The following is a 27,230-nucleotide window of genomic DNA, read 5'->3' on the forward strand; positions in this document are numbered from 1 at the left end:
ATAATACTGTGGCTCAAGGACTTTGGCTGACGGGACTTTGCAGCCTTAAGTCCTATCTATGCCATCCATGACTCTGCTCTGGACAGTAAAAGACAAGCTAAGTAGAAGCCAAGAGGTAGAACCCAGTAGCCCAGACAGTCAGCAGACCTCCTGGGCTAGGTCAAACATACGATGCCGAATTCCATTTCATCGGCCCTAACAGCCATAAAGGACACACACAGAATGCTCACCTTCCTTACTCTCTGGAGCAACTCTAGCCTCTCAGACCTTTGAAATCTGCTCCCCACCGCTCTCCTGGCCAAGTCGAGGAGCTGTCAGCTAACTGAGCCATGCCCCCTCCGCCACTGATTACTCCTGACTGTTGTTATAGTTGTTTGTTCGTTCACTGAATTACTCTACACAAAATCATTTCTGTTTGGAGCTGTTGAACTTTGCAGCAATTCCCTCAGTCAATGGGTAGCATTCCTTCCTGAGTCAGGCCTCATGAGACAAGATAGACAAGCCATAGTTTTACATTCAGATCAATGGGGTTCATCTGAGGTGAGGGGCAGTTGGGAGGGGGACACACTGCTAGTTTGAGGCTAATTTATTTCAGTCAGATCCTAACACATAATTATTTAATGTCAACAATACTTTCCAGAGGACTTTGGAAGAACTGACCACTCCTCACTTACCACATCCAACTCGCAGAAATTTGAAAAAAAAAAAAAAGACAAAAAAATACCTAAAGCACATACACGAATGCTTTCTCACAAGCCTGAGAGAGCAGAGTTGATCTTTATTTTCTTATTAAAAATGTGGGGTACTTTTCCTCGGCGTCACCATGACGCCTTTATGTTACAGTAAGCACTCTTGTTCAGGTCTTCACAACATTTTTTTTTAACCTCTGACGTAGATGGCATTTTAACCAAAAGACGGTGCAATGGCAGCACCTTCTCTCTTTTAAATATTGAAATAAATAAAATAGTTCGCTCTTTTTGTCTTTGTCAGTTTGTGGTGTTGTTTGTATTGCAGAGCAATTTCCACACTGCGCTGGGTACTTTCTCACAGGCATCCCAAGCAAAGGTAATGAAGAGGTTTAAAAGGGAAAAATATAAAATTAAAATCTTCTTATTGCACAAACTTGAGCTATTTCCAAAACTTTGAGCTGAGCTGAGCTGAGCTGAGCTGAGAGACGCTGGAGGCTTTTCCATCCAATCCCTGCCGACTGCAGCATTAGTTGAGATCCTCGCTCAGGAAGGGCTGGGCGAGAGAGGAGGAGGAGGAGGTGGAAGAGGAGAGGCTCATCGTCTGGATTCTCTTCACCTTCTTCAAGAATGGCTTGCTTGAAGGATGCGCAGTTCCTGGCTCACAGAGTGGACTGTAGAGGGAAAGGCAACGAGAGATAAAAAACCAGCAGCATGGACAGCTACCTGAGAAAGAAAAATCAAAATCAAGGATGAGGGTGGGGGGTGAAAATGGAATGAATTGAAAACAAAAGAAAACCACTAATTAAGGATGGAGCTAAGGAAGCCACAGCTTTGGGCAATGAAAACTAGGCTTCGCTCTCTGGTGCCTCGGACATCAGCCATGTGAAACCAGCTGGCAACAAGGGCAGGGTAACCACTGAATGGCCCAGGAGAGGGAGAATACAGAGATAAAGCTGGGTATACACAAAGGAAAACAGAACAAAGATTTCTACTTGGCAACCAAACAAACCAAGTCTTTGCAAAGTTAAAATATTCCAGAAGACCCTTATGAAATCATGTCTTCCAGTCACCTATGTGGAAATGAGATACAAACAGCCACAGATAACCCCAGCTGCTGTCCCATCTGGCCCATGGCCAAAAGAGCATAACTTCACTTACACACACACACACACACACACACACACACACACACACACACACACACACACACACACTCCAACCCTGGCCAAATAATGAAGCATGTCAGAATTACTCAAAGAGAAACCAAACCACAAAGTGCACTCATTCTACTAGCCCAGTGACGCCATGGGCCAGCTCTGGATACTGGTGTCACCTTAAAACAGGTGGGAGAGACGCCAACCAGGTATAGGTTCTGCTTCCAGCTGAAACGGGGCCTACAAAGTTACCTTTAGTGTTTAGTGTAAGATAGTCAGTCAATATGAGGATCAGACAACAGCAGCAAGCGCTTGCACTTCCTCTCACAAGCCCTTTATGAGAACAGAGATGGAACCCAATAGAAAGAGCCCACATGGCTCTGGGCTCTGAATGGAAGGAAGGAGAAAGTCAGAAGGAGCCGAAATGGAAAATGACCAAGGCGGAAAGAATAAAGTTTAAAGCCAAACATCACCTCCTCTAATCTCCAATTCTACCATCTACCATGATGCTCCTTCTGGTCAACCCAAGACATCACTCCCTGGCCTGGTGCACAGGCCATTAAGAAACAAATTTCCAAAACCAACACTGGATGTCCATCTTTGTTTTCAAAGGAAGTCTGAAAAAAGTCCACACCCCAGGCCCATCAAATCTTCCCTGCGCATCAGTCCCTGCCCCTCCAGTACGCTTGATCCCACTTAACACGGCCTTGTTTCTGTGTGCTGCTGACTTGCTCTTCCTTGACTAGCTATTCTTTCTTGTTCTTCAATTCAGCTAGTGCCATGTGACTCCAACCCTTCCCATAGAAATATAAGCCAGAGTGACCTTCCTTCTGGCTTTTCCCAGGTCACCTGCCACTTGTTTGCTCATTGGATATTGGCCATAATTCTATCCCCTGAAAGTCTTTCTATTCCTCCTCCAAAACTCTTCCCCTTGTAGACAGATGGCTCCTACCACTTTGTCAGTTTTACAAATTTCTACCTTCCATCCATCTACTAACACCACACACACACACACACTTTTGCTCCATTTAACCCACCTAAAAAATTGATTGTAAGTTTTTGAGTTTGCACTCTTGACATACGTTTTTCTCCCATTTACTTTGCCTAAGTCAACTACAGACTGTAGAAAATGCCTCGCTATTCTTGGTCTCCTGCTGACCCCTTCCATTAAAGCTCGGCTTCTCATCTTTCCCCACACTGACAGCTCTCTACCACCTTCTTCTACCACATCCTCATTTTTTCTCCTTTATCCCTCTCTACCACTGCACTGTCCTTCAGCTCTCATCTTCTCTCTCTGCTTGGACCAATGGATGTTGCTTCCAGTGACAGCTTCTCCACTGTTCCATCAGAAATATTAGTCCAGCACCTAATGTGTACAGAACAAGATTTTAGAGTATTTCCATTAATTAGCTCAGAAGCATTGCTAACTTCTTACTTTATTTCAATAAATAACGATGTTACATTGGTATTGGATATTATCAACAGACAGGAATGATGCCACCCTTGCCCTCAGGAGCACACCATCATTGGAAGAGAAAGACTACTGGTAAGAAGAACATTACAGCACAACACTTAAACATTCTTTCATGCTAGTTTTGCTATTTTGTGCAGATTGAGTTGTGGTTCCCAGCTTTGCTTTTGATTCAGCTCTACCCCCATTCTCTTTGACAGCAAACCTGCAGCTAAAGAACAGCAGTCTCTCTGGAGCATACTGATCTGGATGGCTTGCTCTAAGACAATCTCCCTGACTACTGTGGGCCCTGGTAAGATATCACATACCACCGTATGACATCCCTTACATATTGAGTGTTGGTGAATAGCTGGTCTTAGTCTCCACAGCTAGATTACAAGTAATTCCACTGGCCAATAAATCCATTAGTCCCAGTTTAACTGCACCTTAGCTCTACAGGGCTGAGCATTCACTTTATACTGCACTGCACGTTACTCAGTTCCTAGTCACCAAATGAAGAAAGGCATAATGTATACAAGCACTATCCTCCAAGACCTAAGAACTTACTAGCTAGAAACATCAGCTGACAGGCCCAATATCTTTCTCACCAGCAAAGAGCTAAGTCAATCACGGGGGCCTTGACAACACACTGGGAAGGAAGCAACCTCTTTTATCTAACATGCTTAACCAAAAATGCACAGCCCCATTCATATCATTAGAAAATAGCACAGAAACCTAAAGGGAATGGCTATGAAATGACCAGCCAACACTCTACATCAAGAAATTGAAAACCCAAGGCAGACACTGGATTCATAAGTCCAGGCTAAAGAACTTCAGAAGGACGGGCCAACTAGCTGCCATGTGAGATCCTGGGTCAGAAAAATGACATCACCAAGTTAATAGGCAGAATTTGGATCATGTCCAAAGCTTGCAATATTGTCCCAAAATGAATTTCTGATTTTGGTTGCTATACTGTGGCTATTTGGAATATCTGAGTAAAGGGTATATGGGATTTTTAAATTTAGTATCTTAGAAGTTTTTGCTAAGTGTGAAATTAGACTTTTGTTAGTCACTGGTTGAATGCCAGTACTGAGATATTTTGAACCTACTCAAGTTTTGAATGTTTTGGTTTTTGTTTTGTTTTGTTGTTTGTTTTTTAGCTAGTGACTTCTTTTGTGTGGATGTGGGGGTGGGGAATGCAAGTGTGCACATGTGCATTTGCATGTGCATGTACAAGTCACAGGACAACCTCAGGAGTCCTTCCTGAGGCAGTGACTACTGATTTATTTGAGACTAGCCTGCAACTGACTACACTAGGATACATAGTCAACTTTCTGACTCTCTCTCTGCACCCACTCCTACCCCAGTACCAGGGTTACAAGTATCCTGGTGTGGTGTGTTTTGTGTGTTTGTTTGTTTGTTTGTTTGTTTGTTTGTTTGTTTGGATCAATTTGGGGAACTTAAGACGTCCGAGCTATCTCCCCAGCTAACAAATCACCTCCAGAGGAGAACTTCCATCAATTTAGTTATTTTGGAAATCAATCAAGCCTAATGGTTTTTCCTTTATTGGTTTTTAATAAATGGTCAGAAATCATTCTTATTAAGCACACCAGTGTCATGCCATTCAGGATTGTAATCTCACAGACTCTCGAGCACACAATAAAAATGGAGTCTCACTCCATGATACCTCACCACTCCACCAAACCTCCACCAGCCAAACCTCCACCACACAGGAAGCCCAGACTTAGTCCTTTCAGAAAGTTCATGGGAATCTGGGTGCTGCTGTTTCTCAACATGATTATCTAATGCAGTGGTTCTTAACCGTCCTAATGCTGAGTCCCTTTAATACAGTTCCTAATGTTGTGGTGACCCCTCCCAAACCATGAAATTATTTCATTGCTATTTCATAATTGTCATTTTGCTACTGTTATGAACCATAATGTGAATATCTGATATGAGGCATATTTGATATGACTCCTAAAGGGGTCATGACCCTCAGGCTGAGAACCACTAGCCTAATAGATTGGTTTTGTTGTTTTATGTTTATTTTATACTGAATACTCTTTTCAACCCCAGTGAAGATAGGAAGCCTTTTACTAATTCCATTCAAGATATCTTCAAACATATGACCTGCAAGTAAGTCACTATAGATTGAATTTAAGACGACTGAAAATGAGTAGACCCAGCCACCGAGAACTTATTGACCTTGAAATTTTGGTAAGCTAACCAAACCCCAAGTTTCCTCACCAGTAAAACAGAGATGCTTGACATCTATCTCCACTCACAACGTGTTTTTCCAGAGTGATAATCAGTAGTGTTGGTCATGTATTAAAATAAGAAGAAACATTCACATCTGGGGTATAAAGAAACTAAAACAGCGCTCACATCAAGAAACTCACGTGGGGAGTTGAATCCAGAACTTAGAAGTCTTTCATGTCTGCTTTAGGTTTCTACTCACACGACCAAATGGGCCTCAATGGGCCTCACTCAGAAAACCCACAACATACGCAACTTCCCTTTCAAAGGTCAAGCAAAATCGCCCATGGAAAAAGTCCCGATGCGTGAGTCTGCTCAAAGTTTAAGTACATGTTCAAGATTATATTCACCAGCTATAACAGGGGGCATATTGGATAAAAATTAATTAATTTTATTCCACCATGAAGTAAGAACCTCCAAACAGCCTTTAGTTCTGTCCCCACATCATGATGGTCTCTTGTTCCCACAAGTGCTGTATAGAGGCAATATCAAGCTCCAACCCATCAGGTGCATAGAGAGACACAAAGCAAGTGGGAAGACTTAAACGGATGCTATTGATATGACTATCCTATTTTTTATTAAATCCCTCTCTCTAAAATACCAGCAGTAAATTGGATTGCTGACTTTAAAGTACCTTTAAAAATTAAATGCATATTCCTCATTCCCGGCGCTGTAGTGAGCTTACTCTCTGATCCCCTCAGTCTTCGGAACGGAAAATGACACCTTAGATTGGGGTTGGAACAAACATCAGATAGTCAACCTATTAGACCAGTTACCTTTCCAGCCTTGATTTCCCCCCAAGAGGATTTAAATTGGCACAAAGTTCTGTACCTTGGCTTCCCCCATGCTGGGGCTGGTACTGAGAAAAACCAGGGGAGAAAAACCAGGGGACATTTCTGAAGTATTGTGGTATTGTGGGCATGTCATTCCGTAGGTGATTGTGAGTTTCTTTTTATTCTAAAATGTTCATAGTGATTCTTAACCAAAACCTTCTAGTACCTCATATAACTCCTATGTGAGGTCACAAGGAAAGACTTTATGCCACTGTGAGGAAGCCAGAGTCTGTCTAAAAGTTAGCTTACATAGAAGATGAGTTACCTACAATATTCTGTACAAACCTTGATCAGAATTAGAATTCTCTTCTTTTTTTTTTTCCCGGAGCTGGGGACCGAACCCAGGGCCTTGCGCTTCCTAGGCAAGCGCTCTACCACTGAGCTAAATCCCCAACCCCTAGAATTCTCTTCAATGGGAAATAGTTATTTACTTGAAGGTGGATGAAATTGCTTAAGAGGATGGCTTTTAAAGACACATTCATTATGGGACCCTTTATTTCAATGGGAACTGAATGAAATCTGTTCCTTAACTCTGGCCAATTCGAGAGACAGAACAAAGGACCAGCAGTGGGTTCTAGAATTAGGCTGCTAGGTATCAAAACCTGGTTGCTTACTATGTGTGGGACCTTAGATGCGTTCAACCTCATTTCTAGGTCTCTGCCTCTTCACCTAAACCTGGGGTCATGCAAGCATTTATCTCGGAATAGAAGTCAAATGAACTATTCTAAAGAAAGCACTAAAGACAGAGCCCAGCACCCATGTTGACTCTGTTCTCTGGAGCAGGGGCATAAAGACCTAACTTCAACACCATTGAGTTTTGCAGGATCCAGGACAGCCAGTTGCTCCCTCCTTTGCTGCTGCCTCCTATGCCTTCTCTCCAAAGTACCATCCCTCTGCTTTAAGACATGTCCCACCACCCTGAAACCAACATCTGTTCCACTCACTCAAGTGAGTGAACTCTCCAGGTTCACTTGAAAGATGGGAATCTGGTCATCTTCCAGGTTCCATCCAGTTCCTTGAGTTTTCCTTAAGGAGTATCAATTCTGAGCTGTTTATGGATGCTGGTGCTGTACGGAAATGAGTCGTGATGCTCAAACAATGTGAGGGGGCACCACTGTTCCACATCTGCTGGGTGGGTGGAGAATGACAGCTACTATGCCTAACAAGAGAAACTGAAAGGCAAGCTAAACTAGTGAAGTATCAATCAGATACTGCCCTGGGGTGGGGTTAGCCTTGTTAGATGGTTCTAAACTATTGACTCTTTATTAGAAGCATAAACTAGACTATATATATATATATATATATATATATATATGTTTTAAAACATCCCAAGTTCAAAGTCAAATTGTCACTGATAAGATCATGAACAACTAGACAAGACTTCAAATGGTTGTGCAGACTGAATATATTTTTTATTGACCTGGAAGATCACATTTCATCAGTGGAAGCCATAAGGCTATGAACCCAATATCTGAATCAAAGGACAACCAAGTACAGAGGTGAAAGTGGCAAAAGGGCAGAACCCTACTGGAGTCGCTGCATGTGCGCATGCGGAAACAGTACAACATGGGAGGTCTAGGCTCCATTCCTTAGGAAGAAGAGCACATATAGATTCGGCAGAAGATCCCTAAAGTGGGTGGCAGTATCATTTTCAACCTCACAAAACTGAGATCAAACATTCAAATAAGTATATTCCATCTGAAACAGAAGAGGAGACGTTCCTCTATCTTGGGCTACTAGGAAAACTCAAAAGGTTTCATTTGTAGAGCTGTCTGCATGCATTTACATTTGCCGAGTTAGCTTGTTAAATTTATGAGTGGTCTAATTCAGGGAGACCTGCAAAATTTGGACTGTAGAAGCCAGTCTCCTCTGATACTTATAAGCAATCAGATGTCTAGGTGACCAGAAGGACCTTGCAATGTGTGCTCATGGAAGCACAATGCCCTGGCCATACTCTGTGGGAATTCAGAATCTTCAAAACAGTCCAGTTGAGTGTTGGGCTTAATCAGAGGTCTTTCATGTGGTTATTGTTTGTTTGATGGGTTGCTTGGTTTACTCTCTGTGTGTATATGTGGCATGCTCACGAATGCTCCCATGTGTTTGTATGTGGACACACAAGCCATGATGTACACATGGACAAGAGAGGACAACTTACAAGAGTCAGTACTTTCCCTCCACCATATTGGATACCACAGATCAAATTCAGGCTATCAGGCTTAGCTGCAAGCACCCTTGTCCAATAAGCCATCTTGCTGGCCCAGAGATCTTTAATTTAGACTAGGTCCCTTGGCTGTGAAACAGGTCCTCAGAGCCCAAAATACCGCCGTACTCATGCAGTAAACTGTTCTATGCCTTCGTTCCTACCCAAGCAGACAGACTTCACTTCCACATTTAACCAAGGGAAAAGGCAGCCAAGCATTTCCCCAGCCACTTTCTCTTGCAGTTAAAGCCAAAAGCCAGAAGCCAGAAGCCAGAAGCCAGAAAGCTTAACCATTCGCTATAGAGCCCTTCCCCTACCCCCAAGCTATTATCAGCCCAGCACTGAGGCCCAACATGCACAACAGGGCAGACTCTCCATTCACCACCCCAGCACCACAAAGGCAGAACCCAGAAACACAAAAGAGCAAGCTTAGAAGAACCAAAGGAAGGAAATAAACAAAAGGGGGGAAAGGAGAAAAAAAACTATGATGGTTTTGCACTCGTTGTGAGACAATCCAGCCAGGACGTACCTGTTTAAGCAGGGCCTCGCAGCTGTTCTGTTCTCAGGGACTGTCAATGGACGGACAGTCTTCTCTATCCCTGAGGCCTCGGACCAAGTGTTGCTTTGGTTTATTTCAGGAAATGCTATTGGAAAGATAAAACAAAGTGCCTGGCAGGCACTATAAAAAGTAGAAGAAATATGGAAGACGCCATCGTCCAGTGGGCGGCTACATGTTCTTACACGGGGCGAGGGGAGGGAGATGCACTGTGCAGTGCCACTCTTCCTTCCAGGAGCGCCGGCCTCAGTTGCTCTGTCAGAGCTGAGCCTGTGATTGGCTGACATTCCATTCTGTGGAAGCTGATCTTTGCCAGGAGGAAAGTGAGGGAAACCCAGCAACAAGGAGAGAGGAGAGGGGTCGAGGGGAGCGACCACTGCTGCTCAGGGCCAGCACTGGAGGGAGGCCAGATGTAAGTGGCCCCAGCTTCTCTGGGATGGTTGCCATTTTCGCACAAGCAGGAAGATGGAAAGGTCATGGAAGAGACATGGGGAGGGGTCTGCTCTGTGGAGTCACCAACTCCCATTGAAGAAATTCTACAGACACACACACACACATACACACACACACACACACACACACACACCACAGGCACACAACACACACACACAACACACAGACACACACACACAATACACACATACACACGCACACAACACACACACAACACACACAGTGGCCATTCTCTCTCTCTCCTCCTCTCTCCTCTCTCTTTCTCTCCTCTCTCTTTCTCTCCTCTCTCTTTCTCTCTCTCTCTCTCTCTCTCTCTCTCTCGTCTAATAATAGTTATTTATAAATAAATATTGTTAACATTATTTGTTCTTTGTTTTCAAACCTCGCGTTCCTCTTCTCTTGAAAACAGAAAATCAACTGCTCATGTCAAAAAGATGCCCTCCCCCGGTGAAAGAAAATCCACTTAATTTTTCCTACTTCTAGGGATAAGAGCCCGCCATGATGCCATTGCTCCCCAGAGGACTCTCATCCTGCTCTTCCCTGGTTCTCAGTAGTTTGTGCTTCTGTGGTACCCAAAATAGAAGGATGCTAGGAGGGGGAGGGACACATGGAAGGCAGAAGATAAAAGCAAGGATAAAGGGAAATGCCCAAGTCGTCTTTCATTTAAAAATATATATCAGAACTAGACAATGACAAGAGTCAGGGGCGGGGAGGCTAATTGGCCAGACAGTCTGTCCCATGCGCTCAGCAGCTGCTCTTTTTATCTGCTGTGGGTGAACCCCGGCCACTGCGGCGTCCTCGACAGGAGCGAGGCTCTTCCAAATCGTCCTCATCAAAGCCGTAGAAAGTTGAGGTGTCACTTTCTGACGTGGAACCGAATAAGTCCTCCGTGGTCCGTGCTGCGGCCGCTGCCTCCTTCTCCTTCCTGCCTTCTCCTCCCAAATGAGCTGACATGTATGATGAATATATCAGCACACGGGTTAAGCAACAGACAGCACCATTAATATTCTCATTATGTCACTGCAGGGTTATTCCTAACAGCCAGATAATAAGCCAGCGTTAGACCAAAAGGGACTCACCGGGTACATCGTCTGATGACAGCGAGTTAGGACAGAGCACCCATTTCCAGGAAGACCCCACTTCCCAGAAAAGGTCTCCTCCCTACCATGACACATGTGTCCAGATACACGCACAACATCTCCTTAGGTCCCCTCGGACAGAGGCACACGCTCACTCAGCCCTGCCCCACACAATGCTTTGGTTTGGCGGTTTTTAAGCCTGGCTGGCATTTCTTTGTAGTTTCGGTTGGCGTTTCTTTGAACAACGTTCGTCCGTCACTTTGACAGTCAGCTTTACCAAGGTATTACTGTCAGATAACCCATTCAAAGTGCTTAAGCCTCCGTCCATTTTATTTTTATTTTTACCCGCTTCTAATCCCATTCTTTGACAGCTCTTTCCGTTGCCCCCCTGACACCATGTAGTTCATTTGTACCAAAAGCAAAGAGCAGCTGGATTGCCTAGTGGTAGTTCAGAAGAACTTCCTGCTTCCTTTAACCCTGGAAGAAATGTCTGCAATCTCACACACCATGACCACTACACAAGTCCATGTCTTAGCTACTCCAGAGGGTGCACCCTGTCCACATGAACTCAAGGCACACTGAAAGGTGACAATGGGCTTTAAAAACCCTAAACTTAATGAATACAGTGTTCTGAGACCTATTCTTTTCACTCAATACCATAGTGATGGTCCCTTCCACGCAAGGGTCAGACAAGACACCTTCTCTCAGGACACAGAGGCAATGGGTAAACTGAGGCAGGGAAATCTGCTCTTTCAATTCATACTATTCTTTGGAAGGACCTTGGGGAGGCCCCAAAGATGTATCCACCCATCTGTCTCAGCAGCTCACCCCATGGGCTAACGCACCTATATTAAATGTCTTAACTCTTCCAGGAACACTAGAGTTGGTGTTGAATTATGACCCTCCAGATTAATTCCCAGTGATTACAGTGAGGATATTTTATGCTGTAAAATGACACATGAAGCGTGGAGCAGACAGAATCGAGGAAAGAAATGCTGAGCAAAGGTTGTGAGAAGAGAGGCTTCGTGTAGAAAGAAAAAAAAAATAACATCCTACTCCTGATGTCCGTGGATCAATTAAAGTACATCAGCTGTTTTGGAAAGAAAAGGGGAAAATGCCAGCAGCTTAAATGAGACCCTTAAAGCTGCCTTCTAACCCACCAAGGCCTACAGCAACCCACAAGACTCTGCTTGGCTAAGTGGCCTTGCTTCTGATAAAATTGATGTTGTTTGATTGCCTGATCTTATAGCAAATAAATAGTACCAGGTGCAAGTTCGTTTGTTTAATTTTCTTTTTAAAAATCTAAAAACTAGAGCCGTCTATCACAGGGTTACATCTTCCAAGTAAAAGGTCACTGTTACATATCCCATTTGGACCATAAATGAATTGACAGAATTGCACAAAAGGGACTCCCTGACAGGGTCCTTGAGAATTAAATGTAAAGGGTCTTAGGCAATTGACACTAAGTCCATTTCTAGTTATTGGTTTACCACTCAAGGCTGTCTAGAGCCCTAAACAACCTTAGCTTCAAAACACATAAGAGCTAAAGGGAAGACTTAAGACCACACCAGGCCGAACTGAGTCACTGCAGAAAACTAAGATGAGGTCACCTCAGTCCTCCTCTTGGGACTGGGGCTCAAAATAACACTGGATCAAAAGGTTTAAGATGAGATGACCTCCCAAGCTAGCCCCAACCAGCCAACCAAAGTGTCAGCAGCAAGCAGCTGGTGAAACAGAAGACAGTATCTGCAATAAGTTCCCTGCCTTGTGCTTTGGTCTAATTACGACGTAGGAAAAAAATGGGGGTGGGTGTTTAAAGCACCAACCAATCATGATAAATAAAATAAGCAAAAATAATGATTTATCTACAACTGAAATCCAATTTGCAGCCAAGACTCTAACTCATTCTAATAATGAAGGAACAAGACATCTCTCTTTGATACTTTAGTCTTTGGATAGACTAAAGATGAAAAGAGTAGGCAAGGCCAACGGCAGGTTGCTCCCAAGGATGCTCGCCCTCATGACTCCTTGACATGACCGTAGCTCTGTACTGTTCTACATGGACATATGGCATGAGCAGCCAATGGTGGTAGTAGGGTTGTGCTGGTAGATAGAAGCCCCAGAGCTCAGGATGTGTTGTCTGCTTCCTTGATTCTTCTGTTTCCATACTCTGGGGGTTGTCCCAAGTATTTCCACAGAACAAACACCATTTTTTTTAGCATGTCCATCAACTAGTACAAGAGAGCATGTTGCCTGGTGTCTCCTCGTATCTCTATTCTACCTTACTTTGAATTGCAAGTGCACATATGTCCACCTCATGGGAAAGCCAGACCTTCTCCTTTTCCTTTCCTCTGGGCCCCAGAGAGTGGTTTTTGGTCCTTAAGACCCAAAGAAGAAAAACAGGAAAATAAACCTGAGAATCCCTTTCCCATTGAAGTCATCACCTTCATTACTTTTCCGCTCACTCTCTCCTCTCCCCAACCACTGAGAGATGGCAAAGCAATCCGGGGAGAAGAGGTCTACAGCACACAATGCAGGAAGGGGCCACACTCACCAGAGCGTCCACAGTCTGCACAGGACACCAGCTCTTCGGGCCTTCCACTCTTCTTGTTCATGTTGGAGCCCCCCAAGCAGAAGTCACAGTAGTTATTAGGAATGACTGTCCCGTCTGGTCCTTTCTGGGCTGTGGAAACAACAAGAAATAATCCAATTTTAGTCTTATATGTTGCCTGTTCGTCTACTGGAGTATAGCGGAATCTCTTCGGGGAAAAGCAGAAAGCTTAGAATGGGAGAGTTTGTTAGGACCTTTGGGGAGACTACGGATATTTGCGATATCGGCGATATTGGGCTAGGATTTAACATTTGCTTTTGTTTCATTGGCCCTTCTTTGTCCAATGGTACTCATCCTGCAAGTCCTTCAGAATCTCATCTTTGAAAGTTTTTCCAGTTCAATGATTTTATAGACACGTTTTTGCCCTTCCAATTCCATGTCTAAATAAGCTACTCAGTAATATACTCAGTAATAGTATGAGTTATTAGTGATTAGTCAGGAAAACCTCTGTTAGTCCTGTACAGTCTCCAAAATGTCAGTTGGAAATTGTGAACAGGAACTAGAGGGAGAACACAGCCAACACTCAGGCCTAGCCTTTGTGAAAGATGTGTTTACTCAGTGTCTGTGGCTAGTCACTTCTAGACAGCATGCTAGAGACTCGGAGTGCATGTGTCTGTTCTACCCTCAACTCTCAGAAGTACAGACTCCTCAGTCATGGAAAACAAGTGGGATAAGTTCATCTGAGGACCTCAAAGGCCCAGAATTGCAGCTGGACACAGGCTGGATGGGCACTTAGTTCAGTCTCACATCAGAGACGGATGCAGTGGTGACGAATGAGCATGAGATCTTCACAAGTAACTGGACAGGATAACTCCATAGCCTACCCCTGCTGAACATCAAAACAAAGGCAGTGAAAAAGTCCTCAGGTGTGACCTTGAATAGAGAGCCCTGTGATAACACATGTGCCTTGGACCAAAGTCCTTCCCAGTTCCTAGGGACTGGTTGAAAACCCTAGGGCAGGTTCCTCGTGTGGGAGGATGCTTCCATTTTCTTATTTCCCTTTCCGATATAGACATTTCTAGGTGCTATTCACACTCCCTGATTGCTACCAAGAAGAAAAGTCTGTTTGTAAAGCAAGCCTTAACCACCAAGGTTTCCTCCTCCTTAGTTTCCTCAGTGTCTGCTGCTATCTTTCATTATTCACCGGCTAACGTTAATCAGGGTCCCATAGGGTACGAATCTGTGAAGAGGAAGCAGATATGTGAGCAGAAATACTAGCTAGACAGTAAGTGATAAACGGATTCGCCCCCTTAATAGGATTCCCTCCGGCCTTCGCTTCCTCTGTGCCTTTGCTCTGCCTCCAGGAATAGAAAACTTACCTGGGGAAGGCGGAAGACAAAAGCTAACAGAATTACATTAGAGAGGGTTAATCCATTTATCAGTTGCTATTTGAATTGTTTAATCAGTTTCTAAGTCATTGATTTTCATCTTCAAGCAGGGAGACAATCCTCTGCTTGGGGGAGGCAGAGGAATGGGCCACCCTCTGTGGTCTTTTTGAGGATGGGCCTTCCTTCCATAAGGACTGCATCTCAAGGGTATCAACATAGCTAGCAGAGTGGCGGATGCTCGCCCAAGGCCTGTGCATCTGCCTGTGAAGGATGCTCTGCCCAAGTGCTCTCTGCCCTCTCTGCCTTTCTCTTCAACTGCCCTCTTCTCCATTTTCAATACTTTATAGAGAAAAAAATCTAAGTATGTTTAAAAAGCAAATAAACTTAAGGTTTCCTATTTAGGAGGTACAGTGAAGCCTATTAAGTGGTAAAAATAAACGAGAGGTGGATAATATTAAGGTGACAAGCCAGGTTTCACAATTGAGTGAACCAGGTACAAAGTGTGCAGAGATAATTACATGAGTACCTGCCTACACACAAGAAAGAAATCCCATATACACTATGCCAAAAAAGACCCCTGGGTCCCAGTCTTTCTCCTATACATACACAGACTTATTGCAATATCAGATTTTTTCCCTGTTCTCAACATACTTCCACTACCAAAAAATCTAAATGCCTTCAATTCACTGTATTCCCTGATGATATATAAAGATGAAGAGTGAAAAATACAGAGACTAATAACTTCCAGACTATTCTTTACAGTAGTCACCAAAGGGACCACAGGCAGAATATTCTGTTGAATCAAAAGCTCTAAGTTAGACCTGGTGATATAGGTCTGTCATCCCGATTTCTTGGGAGGTGGGGACTGAAGAGTCACAAGTTCAAGGCTTGCCAAGGGGAGTCAAAAGCCAGCCTGGGCAACTCATGGTACCCTCTCTCAAAATTTAAAATAAGTAAGAGGGCTGGGTATATGGTTCATCAGTAGAATGCGTGTCTACCCTGCATGGGATCCTGGTTTTAAAGAAGGTTCTGATGACATGATGTCAAAGCAGCATATACAGAAAGATAAAATGTCTGTATAAGGGAGTGAGGACAGTAGACCTCAGTACAATTGTGATAAGAGGAGGTAAGAGATGTATTGTTGCTTAAGCAATGGTCCAGTTTAGAAAATGACAGTGGGGTGGGGGGTGGCCCAGTGGTAGAGCACCATGAGGCAGGAGAGGGGAAGTGAGGGGACAGTAGTAACCATGTTTTAATTTTGGTTAAGGTCTCTCTTCTTACAGCAATGGGCTCAAAGCATCCTTCCATCCCAGTGAAATGACAAGGTATGGGCTAATAGCATACACATTGGTTCTCTTTATGCTTTTTGATATTCAAGATCAGTTGGAGAGCACAAGTGAGTCCATGGCCCCTCCCTATTCCCAACTAGCTATGACCAGTCATGCCCTGGGGAGGGCACTATGTTGGTATCACTATTATTTATCTTGGTAAACGTGCACACCTGCCTCATACAGTCACACACAATGATTAATAGACACACTGCAGGGCCACCTGCAGTGCTGACTTGTAGACTGGAAATGGTGACCAACAATTTGGGGGATGAATGGCTTTAAAAGGTGATAAAGGTATAAACGGGTATCGTTCAATGCATCTGGAATTATCCTCTGGCATACAGAGCATGGCACCAGCTTTCCCTGTGGCAGAGCAATCGCTCATTGCCTTTAGTTTATTTCTTGACTCTTCAAAGAGACGATCCATGTCCAAACAGATGGACTCACAAACAGCCCACAGTAAGCAAGAGTGGGTGCTGAGGTCCCGAATTGCTAGAAGAATAAAGAACACAACTGCTATGGTTTGGTACGAAACGGTACGTGTTGAAAGGTTTGGTTTCCAAGGCAGCAGTTTTCCAAGGTAGAACTGTAAGGGACGTGACTGAACCATACAGGTTCTCACCTAATCAATGATCTGACCCAATGATATGTTCAAAATCCAAATAGGTTTCTAGGATGTCATGGAACTATAAAAGCTGAGCTTACTGAAGAAAGTGGGTCAGTCCCTGAAGGTATCATGGCCCTGGCACCTTCCTGTTAAGCTCCTCTGCTTCCTGACCATCTGAAGTAGGGAGATCTGCTCCACTATTCCTCCTCTGCCATGAGGCACTGCCTCATCATAACCCTAAAAACACAGAACCTAGCAGCTTTTGGTCAAAACCTCTGACATTTTGAACTAAAATAAATCTTTCCTCCTTTGGATTATTTCTTTGAGGTATTTACCAGAGCAACCTGGCCAACACAACCATTCCAAAAAGCATAAAACCAGAACTCATTACCTCTTGAGAAGTGATACCAGCCCATATCTACCCACTTACTTCCCTGTGACTCAATGGCTTGCTGAGAGGGAAGAGAAGCAGATACACAGCTATGCAGGGGCTTAGCCCTACCTACTAGATGCCAGGTGTATATCATTGTGTTTGGTTCCTACAGCATCTATGTGAAGTAGGAGTTGTTTTAAAGAAGAGGTAACCAAAATGCAAAAAGGTTAAGGTGCTGACTCCAGGTCCCAGTTATAAAAGGAAAGATGGGTTTCATCCCCAGGTGCCTATATGCCCAGAAATTCTCACTTCTCAGCCTTCTAGAAGGTCTGGAAGCAAACACTTTCTGGCCATACCGTGTACAGCAAGCATTTCATAAATCTCTTTCAGGTCCATTTGAATCACCCGATATATTAATTATAAAGCTCTAGACAATAAAAATTATTTCAATTGACCTGATAAAAGCAGAGATTCCTCTTGAACTTAAATTTAATGTAATCTATCCCTGGGTGACTCTGTGAAACACTTCACTGAAGCTCTCCGGAGACTCATGGCGAAGAGCATTAAGTCATAGCTCACACTATGGCTACCCTGGCCTATGGCCTGACCTAGCCACAAGCATCATACCTGAGTTCACTATAAGGAATTTTACTATAAGTAAGGGGCTTGCCCAGAGCTTGCAAGTAAGGTTTAAATAGAGTTTCTACTTCTGCATGTAGGAAATTGAGTCTCATTTTGTAGGATAAGACAGTGGGGAGGACAAAGACCCCAGTGATGTCTTGATGGCAGTGTCCGCAAGGATGGATTTGCTTTACTGTTGATTGACGTTCATAACTGAGATCATAGAAAAGATTCAGGTAGGCTGCCAAGAAAAGAAAGTGAGCTTTGAGAGTTCTGGAATTTACCTGAGAGAGATAACTCAAGAAAACCTCAAAGGAAAAAAACAAATAGAGCTCAGGAACAGAACTCATGAATAAATGCAGTGGTGGGGGTGTGGGGCACAGAAGTGAGGGGAGGTGCTCAAATAACTCAAAGCAAAATGAAGCAAAAGAAACAAGTGTCTTCTGGCGTGTCCGACATATGCTATTTCACTGGTTCTTACAGACCAGTGGAAGTACAGACTGACAGATGAGGTGACCAAAGTTCCAAGAGTCTAGCCACCACACTCAGAGAAGTAAGAGTAGGTGTTCTAGGGGACATTAGTATGCTACAGGACTTAATGGTTAAATTATGTTTTCTATCTATAGAAAACAAAGCCCCAAATCCATGACAGGGCTGTCTTTCCCTCCTGTTAATGTCATCCCTGTTGCAATGTTATCTGTCACTCATGAACACAATGACTGGTGGGACAGCCTGGCCACCATCAGTCACCTCTCTCCTGGAGAGATTAGAACCATATCCCAGGTGTCCTGGGGAAAGAGGAAGCAGGCCAGAAGCTGATGCTTCTTCCTGGCATATGCACAAAGGCACGGCTTCCCATTCTGAGCAGATGCTCAGGCTGCCTGCCAGGACCTGCTGGGCACAAGCACGAGGCCATGCTCCGTGTCCACTAGCTCACTTGAGCCCCAGCCCCATCCTGCAGCTGTCTGTCCAGAGCCTGCTTGGATGGGGTGTATAGCACCTGGAAAAATGGGGAGCCATAGGCAGAGCCCTCCAGGAAAAGATGTCTCTCCTAACCCCTCTCACTTGTTCCCCCACCACCCTCCATGGCTGACAGTTCCTGTGTCCCTCTACAGGTCTGACATGTTTCCATGGCAACCGGAATCCTGGGCTCCAGCAGCCTCTGCTCTTGCCACCTGTTATTACTCCATCTCTCAAGTGTAAAGCATGCTAGCCTGGTACCACTTGGCCGTGCGGCACAGCTTTAGAAGACGGCGTGAAGAGAAGGGGAGTGGGAGAGAGGACGCGCAGAAAGGCTGCCCCGGGCTAGCCATGGATGACACAATGGACAAGACAGGCTGGAGGAGGCAGCTTTGGAGACAGGGAGGGTGAGGAGGGAGAGCAGAAGCCAATGTGCCTTCCCTTCAGAATCAGTGAGCAGGCCTCAGCTGGAGGCCACTGCCACATCCACTACCTTCTTCCAGCCTTTAATGAGGGCTGTGGGAGGGGCAGAGAAGCAAGCAGCAGACAGGGAAGGGAAGGCAACTGGGCAGAGACAGAAGCAGCCCAGTGTGGAACAGAGCCAGGAGAGGGTTAAAAGTGGTGTGATCAAGTCTGGGGAAGGCAGGACCAGAGGGCAAGCTGAGCATCACAGCCTCGATAAACGGCCTTAATTCTCATGCTTGCGCTCACCCGACTCCTTACGTGTTTACTCATATAAATTATCCCCAAGGCCTGCCACCTTTTTCACTGCTTCCCTAGAATTGATAAAAAAAAAAATAAATCCCACAGATCCAAGGAATAAAAGTGTTGGGATTCCATTCAGGCTGGTGCGTGGCCGCCTCACAGCAATCAGGCCCTGCTGCTGGGCAAACAATGCCTTTCACGCAGATGCACAGAGACAAGATCCAGGAGCTCCTCTGGGAAATGGACACCAAGGTCCACGCACCACAGGCCGGCTGGGCCATCAAGAGTCCTCTTCCCCTGCCTCTTGGTCACACAGCAGCGTGTGTGGAGAGTAAGGCTGGGAAGGGGTGCCGGTGTGGAGCAATCAGCACTGAGGTCAGTCTGTACGGAGAAGGGAAGGACCAGGGCTGATTTAAAACGTCTTCAAGTTTATGGACGAGCCTGATAAACTGCCACGCTCTGGATCGTCAAGGACAACAAGAGACAACATGAGCTGGGAGGCAGCGCACGCCACAGGGAAGCTGGACACAAGGTGCCGAGGAGTTAAAGGCAGGGTCAGAGGGAAGGCATCTCTGAGGCGGCCTCAGCACAGAGGCAAGTCCCCAGGAACCACTGCACCTTTCTAGAGCAACAATGTGTTAGAGGACTAGCTACTGTCCTTTCATGTCCACTGCCCGAGGATTAGAATAGTGCGGGAGAAAAGACAGGAGGGAGAATTTATCCCAACCCAAAGGGATGCGGGCGTTCATCCTTTCATGTTTGTGACTCTCTCCCAATTAGCCGGGAGCTCCCTGAGGGCAGGAACACCGTCTTTCTTCTCTGTGTTCCTAGCACCTGGCACATAAGACTGTCACCACGCCGGTGATAAACACTTAGTGAAAGGATACACGCGTGTTCACAGAAGCCTTTGCATGGGGCAGATGTGTCAGGCCAAGGTGATCTCCCCACCATCACCACCTCTGAACTCAGTTTGCAAAAGGACCCATATTGTCTGTGTCCAACTGACTAAAAATAGAGTATTTAAAGAAAAAGGAAGGGACAAGCCTCAGGCTTCAGACCTAGGGATTAGGCAAAAATCAAGAGACTAGGAGACCAATAGGCAGCATAAGCCCGAACAAGGTGGATCAAGCAGGAAGATACACCCAGGGAAGGAGGCCCGTGATGGAGTCAGAGCGGTTTGCTGCATACAACACAGTACTGAGGAAAACTGGCATAGGGGAAACAGCTCCGTCTATGAGCACGAGGACCTGACTTAATGATCCCCAGAACCCACATCAAAAGCCCAGATGTGGAGATGCATATCTGTGATCCCAGCACTGGGGAGACAGACACAGGTAGATTTGTGGGGCTCTCTGGCCAGCCAGCCCAGCCTAATCCAAGAGTTCCAGAACAGTGAGAGAGTCTACATGAAAATACAAAGTGGAGGGCTAGGGAGATGGTACGGTGGGTAAAGCAGCTATGTAAAAACATGGAGGGCCCAGCGCTCATGGGAAAAGCTGGGCACAATGTGCCCCTGTGATCCTGATGCTTGGAGGCAGATGCTGGCAGATCCCAGGCCTCACTGCTGGTTACTTTAGACCTGTAGTAGCACAATCCATTGTGGCTGGGAGAGGGGGATATGACAGAGGAGACCTATTCAACCCCTGGCAACCAGGAAGCAAAGTGACACACAATGGCCTCCCTTCCTCCCACTAGGTCTACCCTCCTCCAAAGATTTGATCATGCCTCAAAAGCCCTGTGGGCCGAGGACTAGGCCTTCAGCACATGGGCCCTGAAGGAACATTTCAGATCTAAAATAGCACACCCAGCTCTCGTGGGACATGTTACAGCTCTACCGCCTTATGGTACACACATTTTCTGCTGATACGGTGCTTTCTAGTGACTTAACTTACAACGTCCTCATCACAGCCATAAGGCGGCATCACCAGCGTTATGATTTCACATAGATAATGCCTGAGGTACAAGCAGGCAAATCAGCTTGTCCAAAGCAAAAGTTAATGATTATCTTGGCTCTGGACCCTGGCAGTATACCGCTTGACTAGCCCTTTCCTCAACATACAACCACGCCTTCAAGAAACCCAAAACCAAAAGTCTACATATATATGTGTATATGTGTATGTATGTGTGCACGCGTGCGTGTGTGTGTGTGTGTGTGTGTGTGTGTGTGTGTGTGTGTATCATAAAGCAAGGCTTCTCAAATTCTGTAATGAAGGTCATTTGGGGAGGCTGACAAAAGGGATCAGTAGGTACAGGTATCTGCCACCAAACCTGAAACCTGACTTTGAACTCTAGGACCCAAATGGTGGACTCACTTCCACAAATTATCCTCTGACTTCCACGTGTATGTGCTGTGACACGTGCCACCCCCATGTACACAAAAAGTAAAATTGTAAAATAAGTGAAAATCACTTTGGAAGTTCATTAAAATTCAAATTGGAATTCAACGAGGGGCTGAATTCAAGGAAGGGTCTGGAAACTCATCTCTTAGGAGCTTAGTAAGATGGCCAACCTCCAAGGTTTGCCTTTGACCAGGACTTTCCTGAGAGATCGGGCTGAGCCAGTCACCATGGTCCCCGGTGGTTCTGACACTTCTTACCACACTATAAGAAGCCCAGAGTGAGGGCCTTGTGTGAGAAGTACGGGCCGAGCACACGTGTGAGCAAAGTATGCTATGACCTGCTTCGTTCCTTCACAGGAACATTCCGGGGGAGGCTGGAGAGATGGCTCAGCGGGTAAGAGCACTAGCTGCTCTCCTGGAGGACCTGGTAACTGCCAGCACCCCCACATGGCATCTCGAAACGATTCCAGCTGACACCTTCACACAGACACATGTGCAGACGAAACACCAATGCACATAAAAATAACAAATTGGGCATATACCCAAAAGATGCCCCAACATATAAAAAAGACACGTGCTCCACTATGTTCATCGCAGCCTTATTCATAATAGCCAGAAGCTGGAAAGAACCCAGATGCCCTTCAACAGAGGAATGGATACAGAAAATGTGGTACATCTACACAATGGAATATTACTCAGCCATCAAAAACAATGACTTTGTGAAATTCGTAGGCAAATGGTTGGAACTGGAAACTATCATCCTGAGTGAGCTAACCCAATCACAGAAAGACATACATGGTATGTACTCATTGATAAGTGGCTATTAGCCCAAATGCTTGAATTACCCTAGATGCCTAGAACAAATGAAACTCAAGACGGATGATCAAAATGTGAATGCAGATCGCTCCTGAGAGACACAGCCAGAATACAGCAAATACAGAGGCGTATGCCAGCAGGAAACCACTGAACTGAGAACAGGACCCCTGTTGAAGGAATCAGAGAAAGAACTGGAAGAGCTTGAAGGAGCTCAAGACCCCATATGTACAACAATGCCAACCAACCAGAGCTTCCAGGGACTAAGCCACTACCCAAAGACTATACATGGACTGACCCTGGACTCTGACCTAAACGAATATCCAGTAAGAGAACCAGTGGAAGGGAAGCCCTGGGTCCTGCTAAGACTGAACCCCTAGTGAACTAGACTGTTGGGAGAGGGGGCAGCAATGGGGGAGGGTTGGGAGGGAACACCCATAAGACCGAAACACTCAAATGTATATAAAATACTCAAGTTAATAATAATAAAAAAAATATATAAAAAAAAGTGTAGAAGACCAATCTGGAGAATAGAATACACAAGGCAAGAAGGGGGTTGGGGGACAGAGAAATAAAGCATTGTAGTGACACATGCAGAAGCCAGTGGTGGTCAGGAGACAGAGAGAAGGGGACAGGCATGTATATATTTTTCAGGATCATCTGATATGGAGGTTGAAAACAATAGCGGCCAGGGGTGCAATCTAAAATTTTCACTATGGGCATAAAGCATTATTTTTTTTAAAAAAGGTGACATTTTTAAGGCTTAAAAACTGTGTGAGAAAGGTTCAGGGAATCACGAACTAGTGTGATACTGGAGGGTTGTTTTTTACTACACTGTGTATATAGATTATAGACTCATGGAGACTTCGTAAGGTGAAGGGTGAGGTCCATAAGACCAGCACACACAGCAACAGGTCATCAGGGAGCTTCAAGAACCAAATGTGTCTGGTGTGGATCCAGCTGTGTCCCCACGTTCCCCAGAGCTTATGTTGACCCTATGCCCAGTGTGATGTCATTTGGAACTGGGGTCTTTGGTAAGGCTGTGAGAATGGTGGCATCACAATGGAATTGGGGATAAGAGACCAGAGAGTTGCCTTTCTCTCTGTCTGTACACATAGAGGAAAGGTTGTGTAAGAACAGCAAGAGGGTGACTGATTTATGCCAAGGATGGCATCCTAACAGGACACCACCAACTCTGCTGTAATCTCCATCTTGGACTTCTATCTCTAGCATTGTGAGAAGTCAATTTCTGTTGTCTAAGCCACTCAGCCTAGAATTCTGTTGTGGCAGTCTTTGATGGTTAATCTTGGTTGTCCATTTGGCACACTTGAAAAGAAGAACCCTTAGTTGAGGAATTGCTTCCATGAGATTGACCTGTGGGCATACCTGTAAGGCATTTTCTTGATTGGTAATTCATAGAGGAGAGTCCAGTCCACTGTGGGCAGTACTATCCTTAGGCAGGAATGTATGGATTGTACAAGAAAGGTAGCCGAGGAGTCAGAGGGTACAAGCCAGTAAGCAGCATTCCTCCATAGTCTCTGCTTCAATTTCTGATTCAAGTGATCTCTTGAGTTCCTGCCTTGGCATCATCCTTGAGGATGGTCTCAAACTTGCAAAGTAAAATAAACCCTTTCTTCCCCAAGTTGGTTTTAGTCAGTGTTTCACCACATCAACAGAAAGCAAACTGCTGGCTAGTTTTTGTGTCTAATTGACACAAGTTAGAGTCATTTTGGAAGAGGGAATCTAAATTGAGAAAAATGCTTCCACCAGAACCAGACTGGCCTCTGGGTGAGCTTTTGGTGTATTTTCTTAATTGCCGAATGATACGGGAGAGCCTAGATCACTGTGGGGAGTGCCACCCCTGGGCTGTTAGTCCTGGGTGTTATAAGAAAGAAGGATGAACAAGGCAAGAGGAACAAGCCACTCTTTCGCGGCCTCTGCTTCAGTTCCTGCCTCCAGGTTCCTGCCGTGCCTGAGTCTTGTGCTGATTTCCCTCATTGATGGACTGTTAACTAAAACTGTAAATAAGGTTAAATAAACCACCTCCCCGCTAAGTTCTTTTTGGCATGGCATTTTGTCGCTACAGTTGAAACCTAACGAAGACACAAACTAACAGGCAGCCTAAGCTAACAAAGACGTGGTCTGTCAATGCATTCGTCTCTCCTGACAAACCACTGTGTAATAAGATGCAGTTGACAGCGGGCTAACAGAGGGACATCGTCGGTAGGTCCATGAGAACGGAGCCTGGGCCTGGGATCCATCACTTGGGATTCCAGTGTCCTGACAGAACTGAATGGTATCCAAGCCCAACTCCGCCTTCCAGCGTACCGAGTACAGTGAGACAAGTTACTCAGATCTCCCCGCGCCTCCATTTCCTCCCCTGTGAAATGAGAATGCTCACACATGCCACTTGGACTCGTGAGCATTACATGAGATGATGTGTGAAAACTGCCAGGCACCTAATAGATTTTCCATCATTTCCTCCCCTCTCCTCGCCTGCGTGCAAAACCACTTCATTTCTAATGAAACGGGAGGAAAACCAAAGCCCTAAATAAATAAGCTCTCCCAAGAAACAGAGATAAACTCACGAAGCCACGTTCATGCCATCCATGGGAATGTCACCTCATGTGCTCATGTGCTTCTGGGCAAGACAGCACCTGCCTTACAGGGTTATTGTAACGAATGAATGAGCTGAGCAGAGCGGTTTGAACAGTGCCTGCGATACTCGGGATAGGTCACAAGTGCTATTGCTGACACTAGTGCCGGTCAGCCTGTGGAACTCCTCAATCCTGAGCATTCTGTAGAATTACAGCACGAGTGTGAGAGAAATCAGAGAGCCTTGGACAGAGTCAGTCCCAGGAAACTGGCTCCACGACTAAGGGAGGGCACCCTTGACTGGAGTCTAGGCCACTTCTTTCTCTCACCACCTTTCATGCATGCATCTTATTCCCCCGATTACCCCAGAAGTTCTCCAAGGACAATGACCATACGTTGTCCCAACTGGGAGGCCTGGTTGTACATATCCCCACGACTGGGTACACCTAAAGTGAGGGCTTCATAGATACCTGGGTTCTGCATGGACAGAAGAGTTTGTGCCATGGCTAAGATTTAGCAAAGGATATGCTGGGGTCAGGTCAGGCTCTGATAATCTCCATGGATACCAATGAGTCGTCAGGGGCAGTTAGCATCAGTGCCAGAAAAGGCCCCTTGCGCTGCCTCAAATGGAGTCCCTGACCCAGATTAGCCATCTGTGGTCACAGACACATTCTGCTGGTCCAAATAGGACAAGGAAGGGACATGACTACTCACAATGAGCAGGCTTAGTGTCCCTCCCAGACCCCTTCGTCTCATTGAAAACACACAGCCAGTCCACAAAGCCAGGTTGGGAATCTCCCTGTTACAGAGGAGGCAACTAAGGGGAGAGGGTGTCGGTAGCTGACCCACATCCACAGAGCAGTGGGGGACAGGGGGACAGGGTCATAGGTCACACCCTGGACCACTCACTTCTGGTGCATCGCTATCTGCCTGCCACAGGCTGAGAAATTGCCTCCAGACACCTACATCTCCACGGACTGAGCAACCCCTCAGGCTTCTTGCTTTGTGGCCTGCAAACCATTTAGATCATAACTCATCGGAAGAACGTCTGTTGCTGGATTTCGAATTTGCCGTTTGGGAAAGCAGGAGGGGAGAAGTGGGTGACCTCCTCAGAAAGAGCTACACATCCCGCTCTGCCTCATCTCCCCTCTAGCCAAGGCTCGAATGCTAGTACCACGGTCACTAGGTAGCGGGCCTAAGGGTTTCCTTTCACAGACCTTTCGGAGATACCCAAGCACATTTCTAAGATGTTCTTCATCTCCCAAGGCCTGCGCTCAGCTGCCCCTGGGCCGACAGCAGGAGACAAACATCTGCTGGACTTTTCCCAGCAGTGTGACAATGACATCATGCACTGCTCTTAGATAATTTGCACATTATCAGACTAATTTCCAGATTATCTAATCAGCAGACATTACCCTTAATCAATTCGGCTCTCCCCTTACAGTTCTACAAAGTACACCCTGCCCTCAGCAGCACACTGGCTCTGGGCACTTTCCTCTTAAGAATGACAAAGAGGAAAGCTTAACTCGGAACCAGCCTGTGAGCACCGCACAGGAGTCTGACTTTCAGGGACCTCCCAACCTCAACTACACGGTCCTGAAAAACAGACGAGATACATTTTATAGAACAGTATTTTAAAAAAATCCCTCTTAAGAACTCCAAGTTTAGTTTGAAAGCATATATTTATTTATGCTATTAAATAAAATTTAAAAAAAATAAAAATGAATCTTCTCTTTGAGGAATGGCTGTGAGAGTTCCCACAGAATAAAAACTGCAAGGTGAAGGTGCCTCCAATTGTGGCGTCCTGCCTCACTCAGCCCTGACTTCAATACTCCCATGAGACCTGACTGCTACTGATGTACGAATTTGCCATGACATCACGGGCCTCTTTCCCTTCATCCGTATGCATTCATTTTGAAACCAGGGAGGTCTTCTCCCTCCTCAATACTCTGCCTCGCTTTTCAAGGTCTGAACAGAACCTCCTCAGCGAACCATTTCAAAACCTCACGGGGCTTTAGCACAAACCGGAACACCCTTCATGTGGCTCCTACCCTTGGACTCTCTGCTGTGGAGCCTGAGAAGTTCCACGTCCAGTGTGTCAGCAAGCAAGGCCAGCATCCCAGCAAGAGCAGTCCTGCCTCACCACGTGGAGTGCACCCAGTGACTCTGAGCCTTAGGCAAGCGCATCCTTCATTCGGGACCCGCGGCGCACTCCCATCTGAGACTGTGAGTGCCTCAAGGTGAGCTGGCTCTCGCATAGCTCTGCCTCTCAGGCTCA

General features: G+C 45.6%; 1 protein-coding gene across 4 annotated transcripts in view; it reads right to left on the reverse strand.

Annotated features, from left to right (window-relative positions):
* The window catches only part of Dpf3 (double PHD fingers 3), a 274,033-nt gene that overhangs the window by 48,074 nt on the left and 198,729 nt on the right, over positions 1 to 27,230 (reverse strand). For 2 of the 4 annotated variants that reach the window (XM_032908086.1, XM_032908088.1), the window contains exon 8: positions 13,225 to 13,353. In XM_032908086.1, the coding sequence (XP_032763977.1) occupies positions 13,225 to 13,353 (129 nt within the window). Of the gene's footprint in view, positions 1 to 734; positions 1,361 to 9,930; positions 10,539 to 13,224; positions 13,354 to 27,230 lie in introns of those variants that run through there. The other 2 variants (XM_032908089.1, XM_032908087.1) reach the window with 2 other exon arrangements.

The sequence above is a fragment of the Rattus rattus genome, chromosome 7, assembly GCF_011064425.1.
Source record: "Rattus rattus isolate New Zealand chromosome 7, Rrattus_CSIRO_v1, whole genome shotgun sequence".
Lineage (NCBI taxonomy): Eukaryota > Metazoa > Chordata > Mammalia > Rodentia > Muridae > Rattus > Rattus rattus.